The sequence below is a fragment of the Anopheles merus genome, chromosome 2L (assembly GCF_017562075.2).
Source record: "Anopheles merus strain MAF chromosome 2L, AmerM5.1, whole genome shotgun sequence".
NCBI lineage: Eukaryota > Metazoa > Arthropoda > Insecta > Diptera > Culicidae > Anopheles > Anopheles merus.
This window is the reverse complement of record NC_054083.1, coordinates 49,860,922-49,872,727: the sequence shown is the minus strand read 5'-3', so window position 1 is coordinate 49,872,727 and position 11,806 is coordinate 49,860,922. Positions and strand designations below refer to the sequence as shown.

At 49.8% G+C, this 11,806-nt stretch overlaps 1 protein-coding gene across 2 annotated transcripts; it reads left to right on the top strand.

Moving 5' to 3' along the window:
* Positions 1 to 1,637: 1,637 nt before the first annotated feature.
* LOC121591605 (death-associated inhibitor of apoptosis 1) lies at positions 1,638 to 9,986 on the top strand. 2 transcript variants are annotated; one of them, XM_041912318.1, is made up of 3 exons: positions 1,638 to 2,832; positions 6,436 to 8,480; positions 8,518 to 9,986. In XM_041912318.1, the coding sequence occupies exon 2, from the start codon at positions 6,830 to 6,832 to the stop codon at positions 8,468 to 8,470; it is 1,641 nt and encodes a 546-aa protein (XP_041768252.1). In that variant the 5' UTR covers positions 1,638 to 2,832; positions 6,436 to 6,829; the 3' UTR covers positions 8,471 to 8,480; positions 8,518 to 9,986. The 2 variants fall into 2 exon arrangements, with proteins under 2 accessions (XP_041768252.1, XP_041768251.1); XM_041912317.1 differs by having other exon boundaries at positions 6,436 to 9,986.
* Positions 9,987 to 11,806: the final 1,820 nt, after the last annotated feature.

The following is an 11,806-nucleotide window of genomic DNA, read 5'->3' as shown; positions in this document are numbered from 1 at the left end:
CTTATTGGAAACGAACAGGAACGAAGGGAGCAGCCAACTTCTTCTCATGCACGGCGACGGGGTTGGGCCGCTGGGTGCATTCTTCGGCGTAAACATCCGTAATAGGGGTGTAGTGTAGTACGGTGGTGTGCGTGCTTTAGTGAAGAATGTTCTCCCCCCCCCCCCGGTGCAATAGAGACCGCTGTAAGCATTAGACGTGAAGATGTGTGTGTGCGTCTGTGTGTGCGTGTGATCAGACGTAGAATGAGTTCATTCATACCTCACCGTGTTTCTTGGAACGAATACCAAAGTAAGAGAGGCGCCACCTACTCCCCTCCCCCTGCCTTCTTCTGTGGCCGACTGCTTGGAGCCTGGAGTGTTTGTGGAGAACGCTGGAGAAGAAGTGCAAACATCTCCAAAACAGACAGCGTCTGTTTTAAAGACACTTTTTGGTGGCCACATTGGTACCTAAGTTAGAGCTTCTAGCGGCGGGATCGTCAATACTTGGAGAGCAATTTAACGGAGACCTCGGGTCTTATCTCCCGTTGGTTTTAGATAAGCTTGTAATCATCTTAATACGGTACCAGATGGCCTTTGACCACACCAGGCAAGTTCGTCGACGCGGAGCGGTGGGGAGGCGAGGTCGGGGGAGAGGCCTTCACGAAGACGATTTGCCGTTGGGGCGCTAGCTGATGTTGCCATTGCCAGTTGTCGAGAGCAGTTGTTGGTAGTAGTAGTGGTAGTGGTTGGTTGGTTCAATCGCTCGTCGGATATAAGTTGCTGCTGCTGCTGTGGCGTTAGTTAGACGTTGTTGCCTCTTAGGTCTCCGGTTGCAGTCGGCTAGAGAGAGGCTGCGCGCATGACCGTAAAAAGCAATCGCTGGTTGCGTTGTGCAATTTTGCTGAACTGCATATTGCAGCCCCCAACACACACCACTACTGGCCTGACGGTTTTTGCTTGTTCTGTGTGTGTTGGGCCGACCGCGTATGCAGTCCCAGGCACTTTCAGCTCACAACCAGTTTCAGAATTCTGAGGAAGATTTTCTGACCAGTTTTAGACGACTTTTTGCTGCTTTAGATGCGCTTTATAGAGGGTTCGATCTTGTGAAGCGATCTTGTGAAATTATATATAATCAGCGAATGTTTTTCACAAATTATATAAAATGCTTGAAAATTTTCCCGAGAAAATTCCCTTTTCATGAATGTGTGTGAAATTTCCGTTTGCCAACACTACTACTACCACCACCATCACCACCACCATCATCATCGATCGAGTTGTTTTGCCTCTGCCGAGTTTCCACTCCAATGCGCAGCTGTGAGATCTGTTTACATTCATGCATCGTGCTGGCACACATACACAGAAGCAGCAAACATACGTAGCATACTTTTGGTGCGTTTGTATGGGTGTGTGTGTGTGTATGTATGCGCATAATAAACGCATCTGTTTGTAAAAGATGCAAGCACGACGACAATGTGTACGAGGGAGAGAGAGAGAGAGAGAGCAATGCGAGTGAAACAAACTGAGAAAGAACGGGAGAGAGAATGCACAGCCGACGACCCTTGGAACAAGGTTGAAGGGCCGCATTCCTAACACGGAGCGGCACCGAGTCCTAGTTCGCCGACTCGCCAGCGATCGGTCGAGACACTGCCACCGCTGCTGTCAGTACGGAGTAGAACGTACTTCGGAAAGGTCGTCTCTCCCAAATCGCGCGTCCGTCGCAAACTGTGTGTTTGTGTGTGAGAGAAGAGCACAGCTGTGTCTGTGAGTGGGTTGCTTGAGCGATTAGTGCATTCACATCACTAACCCGACGTTCTCTAGAGCGTGTGGTTTTGCCCTTTAAAGCGCCACAATTACTACTACCAGCAACGGCGTATTTTACTCCGCTCTATGTTACAAATAGGGCTTGAGTGTGATTTTAGTTCGAAAACATTGTACATTGGTGTGGTGACAGCAGGCGCGAAAAAGCGGAAGTGAACCCCACACAACCCTCTTTTATGGTGTTGTGTAGTTCGCTTGCAATACGAACAGTTGTGTGTGTGTGTGCTTGTAGTGTGTAGGGTCGGTTTCCTAGAAAAGAAAAACAAGGAACTGGAACTATCCATTACAAAACCAAGTGCCAGTTAAACAGGGAAAGCAGGATTATATTCTACCACCTTCTCCCCCTTGTGTCTGTGTGTACCCCGTGTCCTTGTGGCTGTGTGTGTGTGCGTGTTTGTATGCGCAGGACTATTTCCGGGTCCTGGTTTGAATTGCGCGTCTACTGCCGCCGCCGCTGCCGTCTGTGTGCCAAATTTATACACGTTTTTTTGCGCTGCTTTTCGAGTGCAGCACAACACCCTAGCAGCAACAAACAATACCTAGTGTGCGAAGAAAGTGCGCGTTAGACAGAGGAAATAAGGGGGAAAAGCCTCGCCACGGGGACAATAATCTATACGACCCTTTTGCGGGGCAACTGCACTACATATATTCCCCTCGACTGTACAAAAAAACACGAACTGTGTGTGTGTGTGTGCGTGTGTGGAAACTGCGTAGTAAGACACGACACCCAAGGCCAATCGATTTTTCCATTTTTGGAGTGTGTTGTCGATCTGGTGTCCACGAGGCACAGCAGCAGTAGTCTTCAGAGAGGCTTGTGATATTGATAAGGAACGAAGCGCAGGAGGCAGACTTGTTTGGAACGAACTCATCAAAGTATTAAGCAAACCAAAGGATATTTACACAAGCGCGTACTTCGAGAGGAGGAGAGACACAAGCTGTTATTGTAGCTATTTGTTGAAGGCGCTATCAATCTCATTCTACAAAACTACCACCACCGTCACCATCTCCAACGAGACTTTTATACACTTTCCAAAGGTAAGGCATCGAAAACAGTATCAAGGAGGTTGAATTGTGATTAGTCTATCTTATCTCTCTTGTCACGATTGAGCAATGTTAATATACACGGGCTGTGGGGCATTACTTGGCTTGAAGGAAATGGTGGCTTAGCGGTCAAAACTGCTCCACTTTTAATTGCAAACACTTCTTCTGACTGAGTGTGATTGTTTAACACGCAACACTGAATTGAATGCATATTCAGTTCTGAGTTTCTTCTAACCTAAGTAAAGTCAGTAGCGTGTGACGTACCGAAAATGTATTCTAGCGAGACAACTCTGCATGGGTCGGAGGGAGGGGAGGGTTGTAGGCCTAAACAGCCGCATATATAAAACATGCATATCAAACACTGGGCCCTCGCCATTGTTTGTTCGAAATGCAAATGGCTGGTCGCTGGAAGAGATAGAAAGCGAGAGAGGGTATTACCTTCCCGTACATACATCCGCCGGAAGCGGCCATAAACGTTCGTATGGAACGGACATTTTATTTTTTTATTTTAGGGTGATATCCCGGGCGAAGACTCACAACTCCGTGTGTGTGTGTATTTGTTCCCTCTTACCATGCTTACCAATCCGCTCAGGGGACTGCTGTTTCCATGCCGGAAACTCTTGGACGCATGAGCGCATGACGACGAGACGTTATTGTGCTATCGTGGGGAGGGCAGGAACAAGGACCGAGTGGGAACGGAGAGTGGTAAGGGAAGAGGGAATGGCATCATCATCACATCTGATGCCGAAAACACTCCGCCGGCGCTTCTTTTCCGGCCGTTCGTGGGATGGGTTGATGGTGAGCGCATGCACCCACTAACCGCCCGGACAAGCCCGGTCGTCGTACCAAACCCAGCTGCTAATGTTAATGTGCGCGCGTGTGTGTGCACATGCACATGGGGGTTGTGTGTTAGCACGACCTGCATAATAAAATAAAACAGAAATTAAGCCTCTCTGCGATGGGGGGGAGAGAGTGCGACGTTCCTTCCCTACTGCTGCGGGAGAAAAGTGGGAAAGAAAGTGGTTTTGCTTCCTACTTTTTTTTCCCGTTCCAGCAATATGGCGGCGCCGGGAATGTTCCTGCCCTGTATTTATACCACCGTGATCCTTTATTTGTTATCTTTTTAAACAAACTTTGCACCCGGATTTGCGCCAATCATACACGTCACACTGCGCACCGTTTTGTTTGATAAGTATTTAATTTGATAAGCGTTCTTGTTTTTCAAAGTGATAGCGCCACATCAGACATCGTCAGTTGACGTCTTCAATAGGTCATGTGTTTTAGCTAACCCTGATTAACTGACCTTTTAGATAAAATTCCATTCTTATCTCATTATCTTTATCACATCTTTATAGAAAAAATGTTAATTGTGCCTTGAAATGAAAAATGCTCGTCCTATCATAAGCTTATGAGCCATGACTACTCATCCATCTGAGAGTTGCCGCTCGAAAAACTCGTTATTTGTTGCCCCTTTCCATCAGCCGGTGGAAAACGGGAGGGAAAAACTTGAACAACTTGAGCGCGCACACGATCCTCGCGCGCGAGAAAACCGAGATCGATGCGCAACGCAGCGGACAAGAAACACGGGGACTACTAACTTAAACCCACCAATGCAGTTGGTGTGATGATGGTGGTGGTAGTGCTCTGATTTTCGCTTTGTTTTATTACCAAGCCCGCAGTTCGGTTGGCGGCTGCTCGCGGGATCGTGTTTTCCCCTTTGGCCGGTGGGGGGGTCCAAGATCTGTGGGAATGGAATGCGGACTTCGACCGGTCACGACAAACCCCGTTCGATTCGCTTCACCTCTCCCTACACGGCACAGTGGCCGTCTCGTGCGCCCCAGGTTGCGTTTGGAGAGCGTGAGAGGAGGCTTGTCAAGGGAAGCCCACACGGAGTCGCACGGAGAGAAAGAATTGACTGAGGGAGACGAGAATTGTGCGGCTTTGATGGCTGCTTGGAAAGGTCGTTTCGTGTGTTTAGTTAGTGGTGGCGCACGCGGTATTTAAAAAGCAAAGGTGCGGTGGTGTGCTCTGTGGAGCCTACCGGGTGGAATGTCTGCAGAGAGACAAAAAAAACAGGGTGTTGCCGTGCAAACGAATGCCACCGGAATACAAAATTGCGGTGAAGTGATTAAGCACTCGCTCTCTTAAGCTGTATTGGGCAGAACGTTGGTCGAAACGTTTTACGATTATTATAGGACGTTCTTCACATCTGCCAGCCGAATCGAAATCATCTGCCGCTCTGTTTGGTTCCTTTAAGGGTTTCTCAGTTTTTCATTCCGGTTCCAGGCAAACAGCCCCGAGCCAAACACCAACGATCAGATGATGCGATCAAAGAGAGTGTCTGTGTGGAGGAAACGGCTGGTTGAATTTCAACAGGCAAATAGCAATCAGCAGGATCATCTGCTGCCGTGTGCCATCAAACACACGCAGGAACATCTGCCTCACTTTCCGTGCCACCGAAATGTGTCCCGCAGGTCGTTCTTCGGCAAGCGGCATCAACGGCAGCTGCACTATCGTCGCCAAGCGCTCGCTCGCCCGCGTGTTGGTGTGTGGTTTTTGTGTTGTGCCCGAAAAACCCATTTCCCTTCCTTAACTGGGTTAGAAAAGAAGAAATGGTGGAAGGTAGGTGGTGCAGAAGGAAGCAGAGGGAGGAAACAAAAACGGCAGGTTGTGTGCGCGACACCCGCCACCGGGCTCTCGAAAAATGGATGGTGATCCCCGACGCGTGATCCTTTTCGGAAACTTTCATCCTGCAGCTGCCGGTTCAGCTTTTTTTTGTTGGGAATCGTTTCGTGTGTTCCACGAGGCAGGAAAATGAGGCGAAAGAAAGGGAGAGAGAGAGAGGCAAGGGTCGCTTGCAGTCTCTCTTATTCAATAAAGCATGAAGCATGAACCGAGGGACCACACGAGATCGTCAAAGGAACAAAAAGGCTCACATTGTGTGAGAGGGCTAGCGGGCAGAGTGCGACGAGAGAAGGGCACGTGTGTGTGTGTGAACTCTCTATGACTGATTGTTCGCAGTAGGACATTTGTTTCATTATAGTTTTGCTTTTCCCCCTATTTGGAAAGAGGATAATCACATCCATCAGCTGCTGTGCCTGCTGCTGCTGCTGCGCTCTCTCTCCCTGGCTGTTCGTGTGCGCGCGCGTGCACCTTCTGCGAAGGATTAGATTCGTTCTGACATGTCCGCGCCATATGGTTCGAGGAGACTGACACACAGACGAGGGGTTTTTTTTGAAGGCAAGGACGCATACAATCAGGTCGCCTGCTGCATAAAGCTGATCTTATGACCGAGTGACGCACCGTGCAATGATATGGAAAAACACTTACCTAAGTAATGACACAGTGTGTACTATCGCTCGATGAATCATCAACTGCGTATGGCAACGATTATCACTATCTGTAGGCGCCACATTTCCGGCCTTCGTAAGCCGCTTTAGAACGTGACAAGATATTTGCATTTTGATGATTACACCAGTAGAATTGTTGTGTTGAGACTCGCTTTGAAGTGGAAAAATTCTAAAAATTCTAAACAATTTCTTTCTCTCTCTCTTTCTCCCCCCCTATCTTTCCCTCTTATCTCTGCCACCCTTCCAGATTGTTTTCTGCTCTTATTTCGACCGCTTCTGTTGTGCGTGCGTGTGTGGTGCGTGAGTGAGAGCAAACCGTGGCCCAAGCTGCATCGATCGATACGACCAATTGTTCTGTTGTGCGCTTCATCCTGCGCACCGTGGCCACCAACCGTGTTGACGACACGTACTTGCAGAACATTTCACAGCAGCGACAGCACCACTACCGGCCCGTCACGGTGTACCCCAGTGGACGGTTTGTTATTACAACGAGAAGCCGTCCTTTGTACACCAGCAGCTCGCTCGGTATCACTTGAACGTCGTGCGCCGCGTGACGTGACGTGAAGTGACACACATCACTACTACTTCTACAGCGCGTGCTCTGGTTGTCCATCGTTGTGTTTGTGCGCAAACGCTGTTACATGGACTCACAGCACGCTACTACTGGTTGCTTTCAGCTTTGTCTAGCCCTCTTTGTGCAAAAGCTCGTGCTTGTGCTCCAGAAGACGCATCGGTACCTGAAGGTCGAACTGTTTGCCCGCTTCCAGCACTCGGAGGGATCTCCGACGATCGCTGCGGCAACGAAAGCTTCCGCCCATCGGCAACCGTCATCGGCAACCGCCACCAACCCCATCACCACCGCCACCCCCTCGACAAAGGAGCCCGACAGCGGCGACATGCCTGAGATGGCCCATGCACTATCGCTACCCGCCCCACCGATCGACCTGCCCGACAACAAGCACAAGGATGACGATCTCGCCTGCATGTCACCGGAGTACTTCCACATCGAGGAGAACCGGTTACGCACCTTCACCTCCCGCTGGCCGGTCACGTTCGTCAGCCCGAACGTGCTGGCCCGGTACGGGTTTTACTACGTCGGCACCGATGACACGGTCAAGTGTTACTTCTGCCGGGTGGAGATCGGGCTGTGGGAACCGCAGGACGACGTGATCCAGGAGCATCTGCGCTGGTCGCCGTACTGTCCGCTGCTGAAGAAGCGCCCCACCAACAACGTGCCGCTGAACGCGAACTATCTCGATGCCGTGCCGGAGCCGAGCTTCGACACCTGCGGCATCAGCGTGCGGCACAATTCGTACGCGGAGAATGCCGACGATCGGGTGCGGATAGATTTGGACCGGCTGAGCGGCGATTCGTGGAGCGGGGCGAGCGACATCAGTCTGAGCAGTGCCGCTGGTGCAGCGGCTGCTTCCGCCGGGGAGAGCGAGCCGATGCCGTCGGTCGGGAGTGGAGTGGGTAGCAGCAGTATGGCGGCGGCCGCCGCCTCCAGTGGGGCCGGTGCATTGCAGCAAGATCAGGCCACGATGTCGGCCGCCGACTGGAACAATGAGGTGCTGATGGGCGAGCACAGTCTCATGCGCCGCCCCGAGTACCCGAACTACGCGATCGAGGCGGACCGGCTGAAGTCGTACGAGGACTGGCCGACGTCGCTGAAGCAGAAACCGCAGCAGCTGAGCGACGCTGGCTTCTTCTACACGGGCATGAGCGACCGCGTCAAGTGCTTCAGCTGTGGCGGTGGGCTCAAGGACTGGGAGCAGGAGGACGACCCGTGGCAGCAGCACGCGATCTGGTACAGCAACTGCCACTACCTGCAGCTGATGAAGGGCCGCGAGTTCATTCAGAAGTGCAATGAGCTGAAGGAGGCGGCTTCCGCCTCCTCCGCTGCCAGCACGTCTTCCGCGATGTCTTCCGCCTCGTCCCAGCCGTCCACGTCCGGCATCAGTTCGGCGTCGTCGTCGATCATGAGCACCTCGCCCGCCTCCTCGAGCGGATTCAGCTCGCCGACGCCGATGGCGGACGAGGAGCGCACCCTGCGCTGCAGCGACCACTCGTCCGGCAGTGACGAGGGCGAGGACGATGCGGGTGGCGATCGGCGCGTACCGTCCGACGGTAAGATCTGCAAGATCTGCTTCGTCAACGAGTACAACACCGCGTTCATGCCGTGCGGGCACGTCGTCGCCTGCGCCAAGTGCGCATCGTCCGTCAGCAAGTGTCCGCTCTGTCAGCAACCGTTCATCAACGTGCTACGGCTGTACCTGTCGTAAGAAAGCGAAGCCTTATTTGCATCGAATCAGCAAACGCTGCGTGGGAACGTCTCGGAAAGAAGAATCCTTGAATTTAGCTATCCCTCCTAATACCCCCGACCCCCTTCCCCTCTGATCCAGCGCCCGCCGTTGTTACCTGGGCCGTGCCTATGTATGAGAAGTGCGTATGTGAACTTAGGTCGAATGGATTTCGGAACCGGGTCAGTTCTCGCAGGAGGACGAAACGGAAAAGGGAATATTAGGCATTTGCAAGGAAAAAGGGAATATTAGGTGTACATAGCGTGTGTGGGCAGAGAGGAGCTACTGTACCTTCCCACCGAGCGTCTTGTACACACGTACCGGAAATCATGTAGAGCGTGCTTATTAGCTTTTTACTAACTTTGACTGGGAGCCGCGAAGGGATTATACACTGTTTTTCCTTGCCAGTTTCCACTGCGCGCAGCATTATTCACTGCTCTGGGTAACGTTTTTTAACTCTGTCACTCCCACCATTGTGACAACTTTATTGTTGTAAACCATCTCGCAAGCGTGCGAATAATGCTGTTCACATTGGCAACTGACTTGGCAACAACAGTGTAAAGAAGGGAGAGACAGCACCGATAGCGAGAGACAGAGAGAGAGAGAGAGTATGTGTTAAATGGAAAATAAAATTTTCCTATACGTTAAGAGAAGCATCAAACCACCCCCCCTCCACACTCTAACCTGGCATTCGGAACACAGGCACTAGTAGCATATCACAAATGAAAGTTGTTGGGCATGTGGTGTTGTTGTCCATCGCCGAATGGACCTTCGCACCGTGAGCATTTACGACGTCTCTGCTGCTGTCGTTGCAGCTGTCTAGGTGAGCTTCGAATAGTAACAATGTACAGATAGAATTTAAGCTCGAACTTCGTGCACTGCAGTTCTTGTTGACGATTTTTAAAACGCGATCAAACCGATCTTCTTTCTAAGCTGCGTAAGAACACGTGCGTTGTGAAGGAGGCGACCCACCCACCAGGATTAATAACTTGACTAACTTGTACGCGAGTACTTTGGTGTGTGGTATACCGAAAACATCAAGGTAGTAGGGGTGTGGCCATTCGCAAATAGATGATTGCGCGTTTCACCCAATTATGTGTAGAATATGGTACAGACTCGCAACAATCGAATCGATATAGGAGATAGATGGGCAAAAAGCGCGGTATACAAAATCTCCCCGTCATCTGTGTACACACTTCAAAACACCGAAATGACTCAATAATTGTTTAGACGTAAAACTGGATAATGTAACAATATCGGCATCTCCTTGAATCCTCGTACATCCTTACACTACAAGCTATAAAACAATGTGAAACTAAATGATCTCCTGCAGCCGAAACAGCGAAAAAGCACTTTCACAGTACCTAAAATGTAACGATGCATGAAAAGCTGAAGAAAAAAAAAGGTATAATATTCAAGTGTGGTAGTAGAATAAGCTAACTGTAATGAAGTAAAAAAATAAACGCTGAAGAAAAATGTTAAAACACTTATACACACACTCGGAAGGCGTTTTCAAATGTCGGTTTTCTTCCTTTTTTTAAATGATGACTGGCCTGTGTCGTTGGTCTCTTTAACCAGTTGCCGGCTTGTGATCAGTGCGTAACTCGGCTGCGCGCTCTCCTCCGCTCCTTTTCTACGTGGTTGTAGTTTATTTTAATCCCAAACATACGCACGTGATGCTGCGCGACACGGACACACGGGATTTGCCAGACGCGTCTGGGATTGGATTTATTTTTGGGTTCCCCGTGGCCAAGCACCATCTCATCTCGTCCTCATTAGGCCAAACCAAACTCTGCTTATGTCTTTGAAGTGTGATGTGCGCAGTGCATTATTCCATTTGCATTTGGAAGCCCTCGGGGGGCCGGCGAGACAGTGTCTGGATTCGCAGACAATTCCTGTACGTACCTACAAAACCTCCGCTGCCGACTGTGTCTGGAAGAGTTGTGGAGAAACTATTTTAGTGTTACGGCTATTTTTAAGGCAACACGACGGCACGATGCAGTCTTTGAGTAGTGTGGCATCGGAAGGCATTAGAAAAGTATAAAGCGCAGATATTGAGTGACTGAGTCACCGAGTAATGCGGAAGTGAGCTGTTAAAGGAAATTTACTATCGTTGTAAACGGCGCCAATCTTATCGGAATTCGGGGAATTTGGAGTATCATCAGTATGAAACATTTGATTTCTATCCCAATAGCTTTGGTGTGCATTTCCTGTTGCATTTCCTGTTGATAATGAATTGCAGCATCAATACACATCGTAATTAAACCCTATCGCACTCTGTGAACGTGATTGAACGCGTTTTATGACTGAACCATTTTGATGTTATTTTGCTTGGGCGGTTGCATTTTTTCCTTCTAAATTGCATATGCATTGCTTAAGTGCACTGCATTGCATGTGCACCTCGCTGGAGGAGGGGAAAGCTGGGGAGGGGCAATTGTTTTCTTCGTCACCTACACAACACGCCATCGGTGAGGAATTTCCGTGTCCGCGTGATCGCGATGGGAAAACGTGAGAATAAAATCCACAGCAGCAGCACACATTACGCATTTACTTTTTGCGACTGGTATTTCAAAAACAACCGATAATTAGTGTCGCATTTGTGAGGGGAGTAGTCGGGGGTGGTATCACCCAACACGATCATGCATCACTCGATCACACACACACACACACACACACACACACACACACACACACACACACACACACACACACACACACACGCGCGCGCGCACACAGTCTCGCGGATTGATCGCGCACGTTGGTGGCCGTTTTTGATGTCACACGCCGTTTGTTTTACCACGGTGGTCAGACCGGGGGGACTGATTTTGATTGTTTGGAAGTCGATCGATCGATCAGTCGATCGGTGGTGCGGTGTAGGTGGATGTGCCATAATGGACAAGCTTGCATAGTTGGGGCCGTAACTGCGAAGGTTGGGAATATGCAAATAAAATGAGTTGGCCAATTTTGCCTGCGTCATCGGACGTGTCACCGATTCATTGAATTGTGCATGCAGTCACTGCACAAATGTTTGCCGTTACGATCGCAAAACGACCGGTCCAAAGATAGTTGAAGAAACTATGCAAGCGAGTAAACGATCGTCAGTACATTTGTTCCTTTAACGTTGAGTCGTAAAGAACATTTCTCTGCAAAATTTGTGGACATAATGGAGCAGGAGAGGATGATGGATGCACGCCTACAATCTGTATGAGCTTATCGCCAGCTGATATGTTTGAGTTTTTTTTATCATCAATCATTTATATTATCAATATACAGGGTTTCTCAAGGCTTATTGGTTGTTTCTTAAAATGGTTTGGTTCA

What these genes read in the sequence shown, in the direction of transcription:
- LOC121591605 (XM_041912318.1), top strand. Translation starts at nt 6,830, where the DNA reads ATGGACTCACAGCACGCTACTACTGGTTGCTTTCAGCTTTGTCTAGCC.